The 21,277-nt window shown below is 30.5% G+C and overlaps 1 protein-coding gene across 1 annotated transcript in view; it reads right to left on the bottom strand.

Annotated features, from left to right (window-relative positions):
• Nucleotides 1-5,388: 5,388 nt before the first annotated feature.
• Oamb (Octopamine receptor in mushroom bodies) overlaps nt 5,389-21,277 on the bottom strand; it is a 147,579-nt gene continuing 131,690 nt past the window's right edge. Inside the window, exons 4-5 of the mRNA XM_085953724.1 lie at nt 7,956-8,121; nt 5,389-6,864 (exon numbers count right to left, since the gene is read on the bottom strand). Of these exons, the coding sequence (XP_085809850.1) occupies nt 6,099-6,864; nt 7,956-8,121 (932 nt within the window). The 3' untranslated portion in view covers nt 5,389-6,098. The remainder of the gene's footprint in view (nt 6,865-7,955; nt 8,122-21,277) is intronic.

The following is a 21,277-nucleotide window of genomic DNA, read 5'->3' as shown; positions in this document are numbered from 1 at the left end:
GAATTTTGTATATTTTATGCAGACAAATATATATTTTATATTTACTACCATCTATCGATATTTTTGTAAACTAATTTGTATAAGAAAGGTTACTGTTTAATTGTTATTATCTTCTTCAATATAACAATAGGTGGCGTGCGTCGAATTTGTTGGTTTATTAGATATTTTAATATAATAAATACCCAGGTAATTAATTTACTATGCGCAATCTAAAATTAATAATTATTATATCTGTTGTAAGTTATCATGATCATATTATATTAATTATGGACGTAGTAATCGAGCGGAATAAAAATAATATGTTAACTTTTAGTAAATAAATCATTGAAATATCCATTGCACAAAAATACCCCCCCCGTATGTTATTATACTTATAATAATGATAGTAATGAAACTCTTGTTAATAACTTTCTTATGTGTATGGGAAACCATGGCAGATTCGTGTAGTTTTTTTCCCTTTTCTAGATTCCTTTATGGATATCTCGCATTTTCTATCAAGGTTTCGGTACGCAAACTACTCTACTTGATGCTAAGTCAAAGGAAATTTGTACTGGCTGAGAAAAATGCCTCATTGAAATCAATTCTTCTATAGCTAATTTGAATTCGGCCAGTGCTTATGAAACCACCTTGCAAAACCCTGGAAAATTCTTTGTAACGCAAGGTGGCGATGATTCCGATGCATATATCATTGGGAACTGAGAACTGCGATTTCTATTCGCGTTTTTTCCGTGGAAAAATAAATGTCGCATTGTGACTTGACTGATATTCTGAGCATATACTTATCTTAACTTATATGACTGCAATCACTTGCTCTGAAAGGCATGACTCATTGTTACATGTTACCGTTTATTATTTTGATTCTTTTTATTACATCAATACAGACATTAAATAGCGCATCTCTTCCGGCCTCGTTTGCCATGGTCCCCGGAAGTTCTCGGATGTCCGCGTCTACCTTTCATGATAAAAAGTACAGATTATGACGCTCCTTCATGGAGATTGGACAATCGATGAGTATCTAAACGTAGGTCACCCTGATCGCTTCAGTCGTCGCATGATAACTTGCCGCCAGATGTTATTTTAAGCCGGTGTACATAGGCTATAGGCTCGCATGACTATGTGACCTGAAAGGATCTGAGTCATCTAAAAAATATCCCCTTGTGCACTCTGATGTCTTGTATTGCCGAAATAAAAGGTAAAAACTTTCAGGTCAACTAACTCCCTTGTCAGAGCGTTTAAGTACCGCGAGTTCCATTCGTTGTTCACCATAATCTGAAATTGTAATTTTCGCGTAGCTCAAAGGTGATTTCGGGGAAAGGTGATCGACCACCACGGTCTTAGATTCTCGTGTAGTTATTTAGAGGGCCTAGGTACAAGGTACTTTTGAGATACTATACAAAAACCTATTAATACCTACTAAGAGAACAATGAGGTATCTAATGCATGACGTTTGATAAAGATTTTTATTTTTCTAAAAGTATTAGAAAAAAAAAACAAATAAGGGTACAAGTCGGTTATGGGGAAGCCAGCGGCAAACACATTTTGAAAATAGCCGATATACTGGATTATTTGTTAGGTAGGGTTAGTTTAGGTAAGGTTAAGTTTGATTCAGTTAGGTTAACCCTTTACTGCATAGTGTAGCAAATTTGCGACATTTCAAACAATTTCGATATAGCCAATGCCATTTATGTAAATTATCAAATAATATCCTTTTTCGATGCCTAGTAAACTGTTTTACCATAAACATCCTACTTTACCAATTTTGTTTGGACATTTCAAGAAATAAAGCATTTCTGCATTATAGTTTATGCATTTCTGCTTTGACAGTTGACGAATTCGTGTGTACGCGAAAATCCGCATTTGTAAATAAATAAAAAAAAATGTACAGAAGATTGAAATTGGTTAAATAAAAATATCTACACATCGAATAAGGTGTGTACATTAGTTTTTTATGATTGTTATCATTTGGTTTTGTATTTTGTCTTACTGAAATGTAAGATTTCCTAATGTCGTAAATCTGCGACACCACGCAGTAACATACAAAATTTAATGTAATTTTCGAAAAAAAAAATATTATTTTCCCTACATTCACAGGGCATTTTGACACTAAGAAAAAAAATTAAAAAAAAAATCATACAGTGAAGGGTTAGGTTTTCATTCTTGAAATTCATGAATTTTGCAAAAATCGGCCAGCCTGGCTTCCCCATAACCGACTTTTACCCAAATAAGACATAGCGCCACTGTTCCGGCAGAAGACACTAATTCGAAAAAATGACATATTGAGTTAGTTGTATAAAAATGTTCCTTATTTCAAACTTTACTGTCTGGAAACCGTCTTAATAAATAAACAGTCTTTATTTTAAAGTCATCTTTTTTACGATTACTTAATAAACTCACATTCATTCAATCATTTTAAGAACTTCAAAGTCAAATTACTCAAAACTAGTATTCTCCAGTTAGTGTGTTCTGCCAGAACAGAGACGATAGGTACTTAGTTGCAATACAGTATGTTTTGTGTATGTGAAAAATAATCGTGAAAACATACTGTATTTTTGGAAGGTTTGTGTGCTCCGGATGAATCTGAGCCGTGAGCCTGGCATCTCCTGCGCATGTGGAATAATTTATTATAACCCACCATGATGAAAACATAATACTTTTTGGTGTTCGGCTATACCTAATACTTACCTACTCATATATCATTTAAAAATAGGTATGGATACATAATTATTAATAAAACAATAAATTTATAGTTTAAATAGGTAATATGATATTGCATTTTTCTTATAAATACCAAAAATGAGACTTTGTTAAACATCGTAATATTATTATATATTATTATGTAGCATTGTTCTTTTGTATCTCAATAATTATTAATATCGTTATCAAATACACCAATAATAGTTATTGTGATGAGAAATTAAAAGTTGGATGATGAAAATTTTATTTTGAATGTTAATATTATTTTGTACCTACACAGTATAATTAGAATCCCAAAATTAGGTGAGTATGGATACTGTAGCATTGATGAAATGGAATCTTAATAACTTTACTTAATGTAACAATCAAATAAATTATCGAAACAGTTATTGATGGCAATAACTTTTGCAAGACAATAAAGATTCGAATGCATTATCACCATTGTGTGCTGTCACGTGCGGTCACAGTAAGCTGCCGCAACGGAAAAAAATATGTAATGTCGTTTTTCTTGATATTCAAAATGTGATCAGACAGATGCTTCCATCCTGGAGCACATTTTGAACATTAATTAAATGAACATTGTCAAAATCTGCTGAAATGGCCAGAACAACAATGAGGTCACCTCACGCGTATCGCGCTACATCGTCAACCGCATGACTCAATGAACATTTTTTATTATGTTTTGTTGTTTTAATTTAATAAAACGCAATTTTTTGTAGTACTTATTCCACTTTTAATCAATAGATTAGGACCGGTTTCGTCCGCCTCAGAGGGACATTTTCAACTGAATAACTGAGTTGAAAATGTCCCTCTGAGGCAGACAAAACCGGTCCTAATCTATTGATTAAAAGTGGAATAAGTACTACAAAAAAATTGCGTTTTATTAAATTAAAACAACAATACAATGCAGTTCCACCATGAATTGACAGTTAACAAAATAAAAGAAATTTGTTATTATGTTTTGGATGTCATGTGTTTGGGATTTGGACATATTATTTTCGACTCGCGTCAAAACGTGTTTTATTTTTTTTTTCTCTTTGGATTTTCTATTATATCTTCATAATTGAATTTATAGAGATAATGATCATTCAAAATATTCTGCTGATTGACAAAGCCATAGACTTAATTTGTCGCCATGTCAGCACGTGATATTACGTGACGTGAACACAATGTAAATGCAGTATAAGTTGTTATCATACAATTTTGTTGATTTTCTTTCGAGCATATATTTTATAAATGTCATCATTTTCGGCATTTATAAGGAAAAACAAGTCATTAATGCTTTACCATATATTTTGATTTATTGATAAAGTTGGAACACATAATACTTCAATACATTTATTAAAATTTCACAAACATCAGTCGCATATTGTTATTATTTATTTATAATCATATATTAAACATTATCTTTCAGCTATAGACACATTTTGCTCTTACTACTTTTGTTCATGGTGTTTTTTTTTTTCTAGAAAAACAATTACACATTTTATATTTTATGTCACATTTAAAAACAACTTGGTTGTCAGAAAACTGTAAAGAAATAATATTATTAATAATGCTGAAAGAGTCAAGGAATTTTTAGTTTCACGTTGGTAATGTCTATAAGCCACGGTTGAATCTTGAAAATAACAACAAGAATGATAAGATGCTATGACTTTTGTACTGTACGACGTGAGAAATAATGCTCAAAAATCTATAGAAGTAAGGGCAATTTTACAAACAATGCGTTGAGGTTGAAAATGAAAATAGCCAATGAAGTAATAACACGTTAAATAAAATCAAGAGAGACAGCATACTTTGCCACACGCCTAAAACTGTTAACTTCTGCATATTATCATTCAAAAGAAATTTTCCGGCAATCGAGGCTCTGGCAGGTGGAAAACATTCAGGATCTCTTAACTTAGAAACTGATTTCAGCTCAGAGCCTGTCGATGATGTCTGATGTCGAAATCATCGTTGTCAAGTCCGTTAACGGATATGGCACAAAAAGAAGAAAATTTTTATATTTTTTTAATGGAGACACTATGTTGATTTTAGTTGAAACAAATAATCAGTCACTATTGCTGAATCTGACAACAATAAAATGACACATAAGATAGATTGACTCTAGAGTATTTTGGCTTCCATTTTAAAAATTGTTGCCAAATAGAAATATATAAAAATAATATTTACTACATTGTATAGTAATTTTTTCAAGATATAATAAAAATATACCTTACATTCATAAATAATATATACTAGCTAAATAATTTTATAAATTATTATTGTGCCTATTTTTTACCACTTTTATATGAAATTTTGCAATACAAATTTCAGCATAGATGAGTATTTTACATTTTTATATCAACAGTGTACGTAGATTTGAAACACATAGATATAGTTTATTTTAAATATGTATATAATTTCAATATAAATAGTACCTAAGTCATATTTCATAATTCTAAAATATGAACATCGCATGAGAGTTTAAAAAACAGCAGCAGAAATTTTGATTATCTATTTACATAATATATTATTCAATTGTCAATAGTATTAATATGACGTTTTAACTATCAGGTAAATGTACTCTTTTCTCATAAATATTTTTATGATGTCATAAATAAATTAACATCCGATAATATTATAGATAAAACATAATTTTATAATTATTTAAAATTTTGAAAGGAATCAATACGAAAAATATAATTTCACTAAACGATTATTTATCAATAATCTGATGATTGAATCATCAATAATATTTATCACATTTCATTTATAAATTAGATTTTTTACACACATTAAGTAGATAGGTATCATTATAGTAATACCCGCAATACGAAAACTTATAATATTGCTTATTGATGTTATAAGCCGTAAAATATTTATTTGTGTCTATTATGTAAGTAACTAAACTTTTTTTACATGTAAAACGTATCATGTCTCTTCAAGCAGGTAGAATCAGCTATTCGTTTAATATTGCTTTCAGACCAACACACCGTGTCTCTGGAGTCCATTGAAAGTAAAGATTTATTTTCTTTACTAACGGCTGTATTATTCTCCGTTTCGGCGATATCGTTATTCGTTTTACATATCCTAACATTCCATTTAGACGATTTTCCATCTAAAATTTGCGACCGTCTTATCTCAGAATTTCTCTCCTTGAGAGCTATATTTCTCAATTTCTTCTGCAGCTTTGCTTCGCTCGGCGAAAGCATTTCTTCAGCGAAAACAAATAGCTCTCTTTTATCTGTGAAGTTGGTTAAGTCTTGACAGCAACTGCCGTATCTGTGAACAGCTTGATTGTACTGCTGCTTTTTATCTTTGAGCGACTGACCGGAGCACCGGGACTTGTCAGTGGCCCACTTACACGAACCGTTAGGAACATGTCCATTAGATTTCTCACAAAGAAACGCAATGTCCTTGCGTCACCTCGAATCTGATCCTTCAACCGCTGGATCTGAATCTTCCCCTAAAGAATTTCCCGGCGCTTGCGGGTTATAACTAGGACTCCTTCCTTGCCGCATCTGTGAACCATCAGACCCTCTTCTCGAAGGTCCACTTGGAGTTTGTCTATTACACAAACACCTACAGATAATTCTCTTAAACGCAAATCTAAAGTCTTTAGAAAATAGCGCGTATATTAATGGATTTATCGCCGAATTACAATAACCTAACCAAAATAAGATACTAAACACAAGCGGGTGTATACATTCTTCACAAAATGCTCTTATAAGATACATCGTAAAAAATGGCAGCCAGCAGACAATAAATCCACCGACGATTATTCCTAAAGTCTTGGCAGCTTTCGTTTCCATACGAAATCTTTTGACTTGAGCCTTAATGTTTCTCTTGCCCATTTTCCTTTGGGCTTTAGGCTTATTCGGATCTTCGTATATCGCTGATGATGGCGATGGACTCATGTCTCTTTCTGCCGTGACTGAGCTGGAATCGCAACTCGACGATCTTCTCGAAATCCGTGTTCCTTGTAATCTTTGCCCTGTAACCCTTAAGTGATTATCTCTTCCTCGGTATAACGCTGATGATGTAAGCTCTTGTCCAGCTGGTGAGCAGTAATGAACTGCATACAACGCTGGTGGACTTCCAGGACTGCCTGCCGGACAAATTTGTTCAGTTGATGGATATGACACAGAGATTTTTATCTTCTCATGGCTACGTCTCTGGGCGGAATATCTGGAACAAGAAAAATCAGTATTCAAGAAAACTGGTTTCGAAATTATCGTAAAATTAAAATTGAGATCTTAGTGAGCTTAAAAGAATTTTATAAATTATACTTCTTTCACACATGGAGTCACAATTTTCGACACATACAAATCGTCACCCTTTTTGTAACTTGTAAGGAAAAATGACTCTTTGGTTTTGCTACATTCTTTATCAATTAGCTAGTAAGTCATTGTCACCCGTAATTCTACTCTGCCATAATATTATATACTCACATCGGATATAATTGGATTCAAACTATATTATGTAGGTATGTGACTCAAAACTAAATAGGTACACCGCGCTTAGAACGTGACGAAATGTACATTTATATGTTTGACTCATTTTTATCTAATGCCTAATTAGACTGAGATATATCTAATGATTTTTATAACTAAATTTCAGGAAAGTATATTTTACAAAATACATATTATTTTATTATTAAAAATAGATTATTTTTTTATTATTTATTTGTAACAGTTACCAGTTAACGAATACAAATAATAATATGATAGTTATGGTCATATAAATTAATATATACCTAATATAAATTATTATTAAATACTTTCAGCCAAAGCCTCTCTTCTAAGTAATAAGATAACATCGTGATATTATAATATTTATATTATAACACAATTTATTTACCAAATTCTACTCCCATGGTGATTAAGGTGGATCGTTTAATAATTTATCTAAGAAATAGTGCTTACCTACTATCACAAAGATCCCATTAAAGCTGATTTTTCCATTAAAGACCAGTAATATGAAATTGATTATCCCACTCAATATTTTATTAGAAAACTGGAATTTTTATTGTTGAACAACTAAAATAGGATCATAAAAATTATTAAATATGTGAAAATTAATATTAACTATATACCCAGTCTATATTATAATATCGTCGTACTAACATGGTATGATATTTAATGACTAGTCCAGTAGGGGATTTAGGAGAAGCGGATAATCTATTATTCGTTTAAGGCTAACTAACTTAACTAAGCTAATAGTTAATTAGGTAACATACTATATTATGTACATACAGGTGGTTAACCATTCATACGTACCTATGTAGTCTTTCAGGTGAGGCACTTCCGAGTGAAGTAGTGGTACTATGAGCAGACCCAGTACTTAAAGGAGATCCTTGAGGACCTCTTCTGGTTCCACCCCCTCCGCCTCTGCCCCTGTGAATGCGAAGAGTCAGACGGTTGTCATCGAAGCGGCTGCCTACTCCTTTAGCTGTAACAATAGAAAAAACGTGATTTGAATACTAAATATATTATAATAAGACGGCTTTTTTATTTAAGTGGATACGTACTATTTTTATAAACATAATTAATTACACAATTTCTTCACTACTAACTTTCTCTACTAGTCTACTGACATCTGACCATACTATTCAATGTTGTTATTTTAATTAACAGTAGGTACCTCTTCATAATATATTCCCAAATCTGATTTAGGTAAGTATCTTAGATTTTATTTAAAATACAAATGAATATTTGTGTTTTAATTCATTTTTCTATACCTACCACCCAGAACATTGACCGAGTAAACAGTACCAAACATATTGTTATGTTTCTATAACTTATAGTTACATCTATCGTCAAGAAATTTTACTAACACTAGCAATATAATTTATACTAATTATAAATCTCAGTCGTATTTTAACAGCTGTTCAACAATAAACATCAATCAACATCGAGTCTGTGCAATTGTGAAACATTAATGTAGTAGTCACAACAGAAAATGAGAAACCACAAATTGATGACCCGTAAAATGAATAAACAACTACAAACTATAGGTGTATTACAATATATAGTAACGTGAGGTCCATAAATCCTATAGATTGAAAGCATCATCAGAAATATTCAATAAATTATGTATTTATTGTGTATTATATGTTCAAATTTATCTATTTATACTTCTTTTAAATTTAATGTTTTATAAAATATACCCATTACGTGACACTTTCACGGTTGGTTAATATTATTCACGTTATATGTTATCAATATTACGTGAATATATGAATATGACAGAGCTTCTACTCTGCAATATCTACCATACCTACTTCCATTTTTTTTAATTAGTTACAAAGATAATATAATATATCAAACTGAAGGAATATACTATTATGTATTTTTATTCAGCAGCATTCTAACAAGCAAAAGTCACCTAACTCCACTGATTACAATATTTTTCATTATATTTGATTTCAATTAATTTTATACATTTAATAATCTTTATAATATCTAGATTCCTTAAAATGATCCCATGAAAAAGGGTTGATCGGGCTATCGATAAATTTCCATAAAAAGTTGTTAGATTCAAATATTTCTCAATTGTATATCTCCGTCACGCAAACTGGTAAATAAGAAAAGTAATTGTTGTTTGAAGATGAAAAAGACAATGTGGATTCAAAGCAAAAAGATATATTTCAAATAATATTATTTATTAATTATTATTCACTACATTTTGTAATATTTTACATTGTCACAACGAAATTGTGTTTCAAAAATCATTCTCTCTCAAAATTCCGTGGCTTTTAAGATTAGGAGAAATTGGATCGTTGTTATTTCATTTCTAGTTTTTTCTCATATGGAAAATATAGTATTTTTTCCACAATATATTTCAGATTTAAATCTGCTTTAAAAATATAGATAAGTACCCAACCATATATTATATTTAATTTTCTGAATCATCTGATCTGATATGATATTATGAGATATGGATTGCAATGTCGGTTATATTCATCAGTTGCCAATTTGGTCTTTGGTGATTTTATTTGGTTTTAAGCCTATTCTAATTATTTATTATCATGTTTGCACAAAGAAAATATTCTATTTGAAATAATAAATCTTTGTAAGAGATTATCACAATAATCTCAAAATTGAGAAACATTGAAGTAACTAACTTTGAAACTAATACCCTGACATAAGTATTTAAATTTAGGTGTCAAATATTTAAGAATTACGCTGTATGCTTTGTACAGCCCCCCCCCCCCACGTTGTGCAGTCCATTAGGTTGGGCCACCTCAGGTGGATGGGCCATGTGCACAGGATGGAAGAGTCACGCATGACATATAAACTAAGCTAACTAAACAGACGAAGAGCTAGCCGAACTCGTATAAGATGGAGGAATAGTGTAGTGTACACGTCCTAAACTGGATAAAACATATCTGGATGGAAACAGATGCTGGACGAAAGAAGAAGAAGACATTAAATATTTTAAGCAATTAGCTGGTTTAGATATTCGCATGACTTGTATTTTATCATAAAATTATTAGAAAATAGCAAATCTGTTAATTTTTTTAATAGTAAGCCGGACTTATTTTTTTAACCCCATCGAAATAAATATTATATGTCAACTCGGTACGGGTTCTTTGAGATTTTACAAGATATTTAAAAGATTCTTTCAACCAAAAAAGCTAGAAATCACAGCTATATTACAGAGTTCGATTAGATGTGATTGTGGTTAGTAAAAAGAGAAAGGCATTTTTTCATTTGACAGGTATTAGCTATGTTGTCTTTTTGTCTCCTATCGTTCATTCCATCCCCAACGTTTCGAGTTCATAAATAGGCTTTTCGGTTGACATGTCGGAATGTTTACGAAGTGAAACGTGTAGGCCGCCGCATCAATATGAGATCAGTCGTGTGAGGTTCTTCCATAAGATTAGGTATTAAGTGAACCATTTTCCCATATTTCACTAATAAAAAAAAAACATTTTAATCTTTTCGAGTGATGCCTTTACGCGAGATGTAATTTTCAAATTTACCAGCTGTCGCATTCACAAATTGTATAATTTTTCCCCTCTAATAAATCCATTATTTAAACTCAAACGTAAAATGTCATACTTTATAAAATTCACCATGTGAACGAAACATTTGTCATTTTTAATAACAATTATTATTGTTTAATGTATTATACCAGTTAGCAAAAAAAATATGTTTGTTTAAATATGTTTGACGAATTTCAATAACTATTAGATACGTAGTTGATAATTTCCGTCCAAATACGAACCAAGAATATTATAATGGCTTTCCATAATAACTAGATATTTATCATATATAATTTGAAAAAAAATACTCATAAATATATAACCAATCTGCAACCAACCAAAAAATCTTTTTAAAAAAAATACGACACACAGCAGGATTTGCGCCCACGTGCATTGACCACTATGCTATAGCAATCTTATCTAATAGCAACGAATTTTAACTAATGGTTCTAACAATATTCTCTTAAGCACTTTCTAAATTGAGTTACTGTTGGCAAACGGCTTTTGTATTTTATGTAGGTATTAAATTACCTTGATTACTGACCGACGTCACGTTTTCAAAAAGAATTTTTCTATTGGTTATATATTTCTCCGAAGTGTTTTCAAATTATGTATGTTCAATAAAAAGAATGTTATTTTCTTAAATCTTGTGAATTATTCATTGAATAAAAAAAATAGTTAACTAGATATTTACTTTAGTAGAAAAAATGATATACTTAATGGTAATAGTTGTGTTCAACCAAATGTATGAATATTGAAAAATAAGTTTCAGCGAGTTTTGTTTAATTATTAAGATAATATATATTACTAGCTGAAGTACCCGGCTTCGCACAGGGTCGCTTCGTGGCTATATTTATCTTAGATATTTAAAAAATAATAAGAGGTAATTATTTTTTTAATATTAAAATATCTGTGTAATACAATATAGCAATATGAAAATAATTCTAATAGGAGTGAAGGTCAAACAAAAGAACACTAAATTAAAATCGAATTCAAAATATGCAAACGTTATTAATGTTATTGATATGCAGTAAAAAAAACCAAAATTGGATGGAACAATCAAACAACAAACTTTGTATTTTATATAATACTAATTTAGAAACCTTCGCAGGTGCACGCACAACAACTAGCAAAAGTTTCATCGCAATCGGATGAATGGTATAGGAACGCATACGAATAGAAGAAGATGATGATTTTCTAATTCAGAAATCTTTGTGGGCATGCACAAGACTACTCACCAAAGTTTCATTGCAAACGGATGAACGGTATAGGAACGCATACGAATAGAAGAAGAAGAATATGGTTGTAATAAGTCAGAAATCTTTGCGGGCGTGCGCACAACAACTTGTCAAAATTTCATCGTAATCAGATGAATGGTATAAGAACGCATACGAATAGAAGAAGATAGAATAGATTGAAAAGAAGAAGAAATGGTTGTATCAATTCAGAAACCTTTGCGGGCGTGAGCACAATACTTGATCAAAATTTCATTGCTATCGGATGAATGGTATAGGAACGCATACGAATAGAGGAAGAAGAAGTCGGTTGTACTAATTCAGAAACCTTCGCGGGCGTGCGCACAACAACTGGTCAAAATGTCATCGCCATCGGATGAATAGTATAAGAACGCATACGAATAGAAGAAAATAGAATAGAAGAAAAAGAAGAAGAAAACAGTTGTATCAATTCATAAACCTTTGCGGGCGTGAGCACAACACTTTATGAAAATTTCATTGCAATCGGATGAATGGTATAGGAACGCATACGAATAGAAGAAGATGGTTGTACTAATTCAGAAACCTTCGCGGGTGTTGGCACAATTACTGACGAAAGTTTTATTGCAATCGGATGAATGGAATAGGAACGCATACGAATAGAAAAATATATAATAGAAGAAGAAGATGGTTGTACTAATTCAGAAACCTTTGCGGGTGTTACCACAACAACTGACGAAGGTTTCATCGCAATCGGATAAATGGCATAGGAACCATACGAATAAAAGAAGATATAATGAAGAAGAAGAAAAAGATGGTTGTACAAATTCAGAAACCTTTGCGGGTGTTGGCACAACCACTGATGAAAGTTTCATCGTAATCGGATGAATGATATAGGGACCATACGAATAAAAGAAGATATAATGATGAAGAAGAAGAAGATGGTTGTACAAATTCAGAAACCTTCGCGGATGTTGGCATAACCACTGACGAAAGTTTCATCGCAATCGAATGAATGATATAGGGACCATACGAATAAAAGAAGATAAAATGAAGAAGAAGAAGAAAAAAATGGTTATACTAATTCAGAAACCTTTGCGGGTGTCACCACAACAACTGATGAAAGTTTCATCGCAATCGGATGAATGGTATAGGAACCATACGAATAAAAGAAAATAGAATGAAGAAGAAGAAGAAAATGATGATTTTTATAATTTAGAAACCTTCATGGGTGTGCATAAAACCAATTGCCAAAATTTCATCGCAATCGGATGAATGGTATAGGAACGCATACGGGACAGACAGACAGACAGACAGACATTCAGACAGACAGACATTCATTTTTATATATTAATATAGCCTATACTCTTCGCGCAAGTGCAAGCAATAAGTTGACACAGTTTTATCGCAATCGGATGAATGGTATGGCAGCGCATAAAATACGAACAAACAAACAAACAAACAAACAAATATTATTTTTTATATATTAGATTATTTTATTATTATGTCATATATTATTTAAATCACTATGTTGACACCATTTTTATAGTTGTTTTTATAGTTTTTATATTTCGTCAGTTATCACAAGTTGAATGTGTGTAATTTTATATATATTTAACGTATGCACTGTCGATTGGTGTCCGGCAACCATGAGACAGAGTAAAGAAAATCAGTGCTTAAGCACGTGGTTGCGGCAACCAACCACATTTTCTGTATACTGGCAATCATGGTTGCAGTCGCCACTATGTAAAAGGCCTTGGTCTCTTATCAGCAGACATTGTCGTATTATTTTATTGATCGGTTTAATTATTTTATATACAGAGTTCTACTATGCCATATTTATCTAAACATGCATGTATTTGGATTTAATCTTAAAATAAGATTAAGAAAAATATTAAATAATCTGCATTTAAAACAACCTCGTTTATTAATTATTACTCTACTCATTATTCTTTACAAGATGGCATAAAAATTATTAAATTTTTCTGACATTTTGAACCCATGGCCCCACATCCTGAAGCGGGCCCCCAGACTAGGGTCTTTGGCAGGCCCCCTTACCTATCGTTAAGGGTAAAGACATTGTGACGCTATGCAGTAGCTATATCCAAATGGTGAACGAGGTAAAATTAATGACGTGTATTTTTAGCGGTTTTTTAATACATCTATTGGAATTATGGAGTTGTCGAGTATCAACACATATTAAAAATTGCATCGTACAACCACATATCTTTAAATATTAACATTATCGAAGTAAAATAGTGCCGTGCCCCTCCTGAGCCCGGGCCCCCAGTCTAGAGCCTTGTTACTCCCCCTTGTGGGGGGTCGCGATTAAACCTATTAAATTCATAGTGTTTGGTCATGTAAATAAACCAATTTTAAAATAATAAAACATATTTTCTTATCATTTCATAATATATGTAATGTTACGATTCATATATTTCCAAATAAAATAGTTATAAATATTTTTTCCTCAATGTATAATATAAGAATACAAGTAATACTTTAAAAAATACTGAATAACCAAATATACTAACAAAATAAATTTTCTTTATGTATTATCTTTGAAGTATTAGTTGATTACAAATTCTATATACATTATCAAAATTTCGAAAACTTTAAGCCTGTTAGTTTTTAAGTGGATAATGGTCCATGCTGTAAGGATTTTCTTCAAAGCTCCTTACTTATGTATATACTTATTTACGGCTTACACTGTAAGTATTGCAAGTTGACAAGTAGCTACTAAATAATATATTATGTAATAAGATTACAAGTAAATAGCTATGTGCTGAGTTTATTTCAAGCACGTGTATAATATAATTGTATTTTTATTCTGTGGTGCATTCCCTCCCTTTTCTGCTATGATATAATAAAAAAAAAACATTGCACATGGGCTTCTTCTTTCTGTACCTTATCCGTTATCGGACGTCAGCAATAGTTTTGACAACATTTTCCGTATTTTTGAATGCTCTATTTTTGAGCCATTACCATTCTTATGCGATGGGATCGCCATCTGAACATTTTCCCTTTTATGATACGAATCTGAATTTGATACTTATTAGGGTGTTACATGATATTGCAAAATATTACAACTTTCTAGTTTTGACTTTCTATTTATTTAGTATAATATGTTCAACATAACCTCAATGTTTGTAACTTTCTTATTCTTGTTTTGATAGTTTTATTAGTACTTCTTCTGTACGCTTTCGCCCTGTAAAAGAGGTTCGAAAAAATAGCATCTTTCCATTCATAAGTTTAGGCCAGCGCCAGATTTCAAAATTATTAAAATATTTATTATGATTAATTTTATGGTACTAGATACAGATAACAATGGTTACAATAAAGTTGTCGTACATAACAGTCAATATAATATTATTATTTTAATTACAAGTTTCGTTACATATTGTATCAACTTATTAAATTATACATATTATGTAGTATGTACCTACTAATAAAGTATTAAAATACTCCGAACATGTAAACAATAAACATGCTTACTTAACAAGGAATGTTTTTCTGAAAAATTCTAGGAATCGAAAATGAAATTACGTGATCGAGAAACCATAATTTAATACAATGTGTTTTTGAGTTTACTTAAAATTTTTTTTGTCAGACTTCCTACCTTTAATTTCGCCTTTTGAGCTTTCATCTGACGGTTATTTTGTTTGCGTTTGTAATTTTATATTACGAAAAATAAAACAAGGCTAATTAAAATAAAGATAAAGGTATTCTTTCATCCCTGCTTTCGTTTATGTTCTAATTCGATTTATAATGACAACATAAATAGAATCTGAAAATTTACAGAGATACAGAGATTTTCTGGTTAAATAATAAATGGCCGTAATAATATATGTAACATCTCACCTACTTTTTACGCGAACTTTAAATAATCTTCAGCATAAAATCCATTTTTACTCATATTCTGAGTACATACCCATTTGGGATCTCAATAGAGTACGGGTCATATTAAAAGATTTTTTTTGCGAGAAATAATTGTTATCCAGTTAAGTTCTTGTTTTAGATCAATTAGATATAAAAAAAAAACCAAATGCAATTTTTCCAGACCCGAAACATAGTTATGGTAATATAGTTTGTAGATTATTTATAATAGGTATATTATATACGTTTATCGCTTATAAAATGACGGGCAAAATATAAAATATCATTGTAAAAATCTAAAAATATTATTAATTTAGATATTATTATTTACATGCTAGAATTAAATTTTATAACAAAATAGGTACTTAATATTTACTAATTATATTAACATAAGATTAATAGTTTTTTTTAACCTTCAGTGGGTCTATTCTATACTTATCGAACACTAAATTGATAAATAGTATCAAACTGAGGGTAGGTTTGTATCAAAATATTAGCACTTATTGTAACAATTACACGAAGCCGGTTTTTATTGTTGCAATAAGTGCGATATTTTAACAGCAGCAAGATAGGTGCTGTTAAAATATAGCACTTATTGCAACAATAAAAACCGGCTTCGTGTAATTGTTACAATAAGTGCTAATATTTTGATACAAACCTACCCTAAGTGTGATAATATTTTTCACTTTATCACTTTAGCGGTCGATAAGCATATAATAGACCCACAGATAGTGTTAACAGTAGTATGACAAACGAAATAGCTATCTTTTTAAGAGATTCAGTATTTTACTTGATAGTAATTCATGTTGTCTTATAAAATGTATTCATCACCATATAAATATGTATAAGGTGCATACTGGTCATAGCGTGGAACTACCACTAAAACCCGATGGATAATGGTGCAGACAAGAGTGTGCGATATGATAGAGGTCGCTGAACAGATGCAGTGATAATGGGCTGGACATGTCGCTCGGCGAGTAGACAACCATTAGAAAAATTCAGTGGTACTCAAAGGGCACTGAACAACCACAAGCACGCCTTAAAACCCACTGGAAAGATAAACTCATAAAGTTTAGTGGATATACGTGGCAATGGAGAAGAGTGAAGGTGTCTATGTGTGGCTTATATCCAGCATTGGATTGACCGTGACTTTAGATGTTGTTGATAATGTATAATATGTTATATATATTTTTATGGAATGTCATTCAGATTTTTATACTTTTTTTTGTATTCATAATCAAACTGTTGTTATGTAGGAATATAAGTTGCAATATAAGATTTATAAATTGATCAAAAAATCTACATAAATAATACTTTTTTGCATTACCGGTCCCTGGAATGTTTAACCTGTTTTTACCGGTTCGTAGGTGTATAAAAGTTGGCAAACACTGATCCATACCATATGCATACATGTGTATACTAATAATTACATACTTAATTAATTTCAATATAATGTCAATAATTGAGTTGTGTTGTAATTATATTGTGCCGTCTATCAATATTAATTAACCTAATAATTTGTCAAACTTCAGAATTTCAGTAGGCAAAAATAAAAATACAGAATAATGAAAGCGTTTCATTACATAACCTCTATTTACTATCAGTATAATAATAAGAGTTATAATATTTTTATTATGTTGTTTTTATGGCCGCCAATAAAAGAGTAGGTCCCTTTTATGTGGTGTCTGAAGATAATATTATTATTAATGATCTATATTGGAAAAGCAATATGGTAAGTTAATAATATTTTGCACTGGTTATTAACTTTATTATTCACAAACATTGTTGCCTACTTAACTGTAATCAATATTAAAATGTTACTATGGCAAATATTCGACGCTTTTTAGTTGGTTATTTATTAAATGCATTGTTATAGCATTAAAATGTATCTTTTAAGCTGGTTTATATGTTGAAGTAGACATATATTATTATTTTGATATACCTATCTATATTTTTACATACATGTTAGTATTTATTAGTAAATTTGTAATTATTTTAACTTTAAAAATAATTATTAAGTACAAAATTAAAACGAATCGACGAGGAGTTGTATAATATATAATGCATGTATGCACCTGCTATGTGATAATTGTACAAATTAAATCACTGCGATTTCAATGTACACATTCAATTCGGTTGAATGCGATTATCGCAAACACTATCACCTTTCTCATGCAATCATTGCATAGCAAAATCCACCATTGCGATGATTGCATGTACCTACACATAAAATCCCTGCCATTTGAATGTACGCATTAAATTTGGTTACAAAATAAACTTACCGTTTAAATCTTTGATGTCTTTAGAATACAATAAAAATAGTATATTATTTACGACCATGAACCACTGTTTTAAGTAAATTATGTTTTAAAAGTTTTTTGTCTGAGAAATAAAATATCAAACAATTTTTATTATTAACTTTTTAATTACTATTATATTTTGATTAAGCTTAGTATAAGATTTTGAGCAGGTTTAAGAACGACAACCTGAAAAGCTTTATCTTTAAAATTAACTTTTAAAAATTTATAAAGAGATATTAGGTTCTTCAAGATACGCAATTAATGTCATAAAATAGAAATGTAATTAATATGCAGAAAAATAATTCGCATAAATTGACATGACACTTTCGATCAGTAACTTGGAAAATAGAAAAAAAATACGGGACACTTAGTCTTTACTTTACTTTGTCCAATTTCTCAATGAGATAGTTTATTAAAATATGATTTTATTGTAAACCTTCCCACGCGGCAAATTGTCCGCAAACGTCATGGGATACCCGAAGTAAATAGAATAATGAAAAGGTCATATTGTAATGTTTTGATACGGATAATATTATTTGCCATACTTAATCATACAGATAATGTTATTTGATTTAAGCGTTGCGAATTCACTTAGAATTTGAGCTTAAAAATATTTACAAACAACATATGAGTAAACGAAAATACAAATACGAATGTTTGCTAATAAGCGAAAATAGGTCCTAAGTCCCTGAAATACAACACAAGTATCAGGTAGGATTAGTAAATTACCTTTGCTTATATGTATAATACCACATGTGTCCTATTTACCCCGAGGATAACCCTATTGTTAAAATGTGCTTGTTTATTTTTGCCATTTAATGAAACAGGTGAGTTTTGAACTTTATGCTATATAAATATATTACATTACATTAGTTTAGTTTAACTAAAATATAATTGACGTCTGATTAAAATAAATAAAGGTAGGTATGTCAAAAGTAAAGTTTTATCGTTTTCTAGCCAGAGTATTTATACGTAGCCTTCCATTCAATATGGGCATTAATTTTTCAGTACCTGCCTACCCTTTTGGTTTTAATTTCAACATTACTTTTTATTGTTAAATCATTTGTTTCATAATAATATTAGTAATTTCATTAATTTAATAACTACCACATAGCATTATGTTTAAATAAGGTATGCCAAATTATACAGCCTTTTTATTAACGGTTAAAGCAAGACTACTGTATTTTGGGCGATTCGTCAGAGCGCTGTATGTGAAAGAACATTAGCAGATATATGGCAGTAGTAATAGATTTACGTGGAATATGGGAGAAGGATTTTTAGTTACATAATTGACATGTCGATAATTAAAAATTATTATTCCTATACCTTAAAGGGCACTTATCATACTAAATTTCAATGACCATACTATTATATATAATAATAAGTGAACACTAACTTTATTAATTATATTAATTAATTGTCTTCTGTGAATTAAAAAAATATTGATATCAGTTTTTAATGTTTTTAGTTAAACTATGACGTATTGATTACATATTTATTTAACAAACTCTATTATATTCCATGATACGATAATAAACTATTTGATTGCACTAGTAACTATTATAACTAGGTAGGTACATCTTAATTTTTGTACATATTGATTTTAATGAAAATAAAAGAAAAATGTTGACTTTTATATTTAAAATTTTTTTTTGAACTGAGCACATTAGGTACTGAAAAAAATGCAACCAATTAGTTATCACTAAAAACTTGTGGATTTTTTGTCTTCTATAAGAAATAGTAATATACTCGTACCTTAATTATCGTTTAAAGGTTATCTCTGAAAAAAATGTATGTGAACTTAAGAGTAATTTTTTCCTTGTATGTAAAACAATGATACTTTGTCATTTAGTAAAGGACACTTTTAATGTTTTTATTTTCCCTATAATTATTATAAAAAAATAATGGTTTTCTCCCGAAAATAGATCTTGTAAAAATAAAAATTTAATATTAAACGCCATTCATAGCACAAATTTATAAAATAAGTATGTTTATACATTTTCGTTGTATTCCGACAGAATAATAATACAGATAAAGTGTTTATTGGATTCGTTGTGTATGTAGATATAATGTTTCCTGGTAGTATACTTAGCTTTTATGTATAAAGTAATGATAAACTTTTTCGAGTATATATTGGAAAAATCATTCAAGCGATTAAAATTATTATACAAACAAACAAAATAATAACGAATTGTTGTTGCTTGAAATTAAAAGTAAACATTAAACTTACTACATTCAGTAAACCTTGGCCGCAGTTAATTCACAATCAAAGTTTCAACTTTGGAAAGAAATACAAAACTTTTTGTATTCTTATTCAAAACGTTTATGTATCAGACAAGTGAATCTCAACATTTTTGTTTTAAGAAACTTAACAAGTATTTTGTAAAATCTACAAAAACTTTCCCAGGCTTCAAAATTATGATCGATACTTTTTTTCTTTGAATACGTCATTCTGACCATCAGTAGATAGCTACTTGAACTTGGCGTATCATTATCAATACTCATCTCAGATTTTCCATTATTACCGACATTTTTTATTTCATTATTCTTATCGTTGTGTGACTGATTTCACAATAATTGAGCTACTGGACGGCTTTTATCTGTATGGCGAAATGTAGTTTTGGTGAGGCATGAGAGGGTCAAACACGAAGCAGTAACGTGATGCATACATGTCTCGTCATGAGATGTCTGGAGGTTTCGTCGTTGTTTTAACATGGAACATGTTTTACTCATGATCTCCGACGCAAAAACGTTACGAAAAATAGACGTCGTATAAATATAGACGCGCAGCCCGCCCCGATTACTTACACGCGCTGATTATTTTCATTTTACGTTCAGTAACCTACATTTTGTGCGACGTATTGTTCGTCTATTATTATTACTTCTTTAGTTTTATTATTGTAATTACATAATTTTCTGAAAAGTAAAATTGTTTGAATCCTTTGGACTCGGTTAGTTTGATGGATACTTATTACGAAGACATTGTTTATCTTTCAAAATAATCATGTATTTGGTTTTCGTATTTATAGATTTATGATCGTTGCAGAGGCCATTTTCAAGAGATATGTTATGATGAAGTTTAGTTTAGGTGTATAAATCCGAACGCCGCTCCAAGAATGTCAAAATTAATTCGATTAGCCGAGAGAAAACATTGCTCAGAGTAATGTGCTGTATCAGTTGTGACGACCAGAGATACTGCGTCGAGTATTGGATTTTGTTGA

The sequence above is a fragment of the Rhyacophila brunnea genome, unplaced genomic scaffold (assembly GCF_057557595.1).
Source record: "Rhyacophila brunnea isolate RB1 unplaced genomic scaffold, BYU_Rbru_1.0 scaffold_4, whole genome shotgun sequence".
Lineage (NCBI taxonomy): Eukaryota > Metazoa > Arthropoda > Insecta > Trichoptera > Rhyacophilidae > Rhyacophila > Rhyacophila brunnea.
Note: the sequence above shows the minus strand (reverse complement) of the source record. Positions and strands in the feature narration are given on the sequence as shown.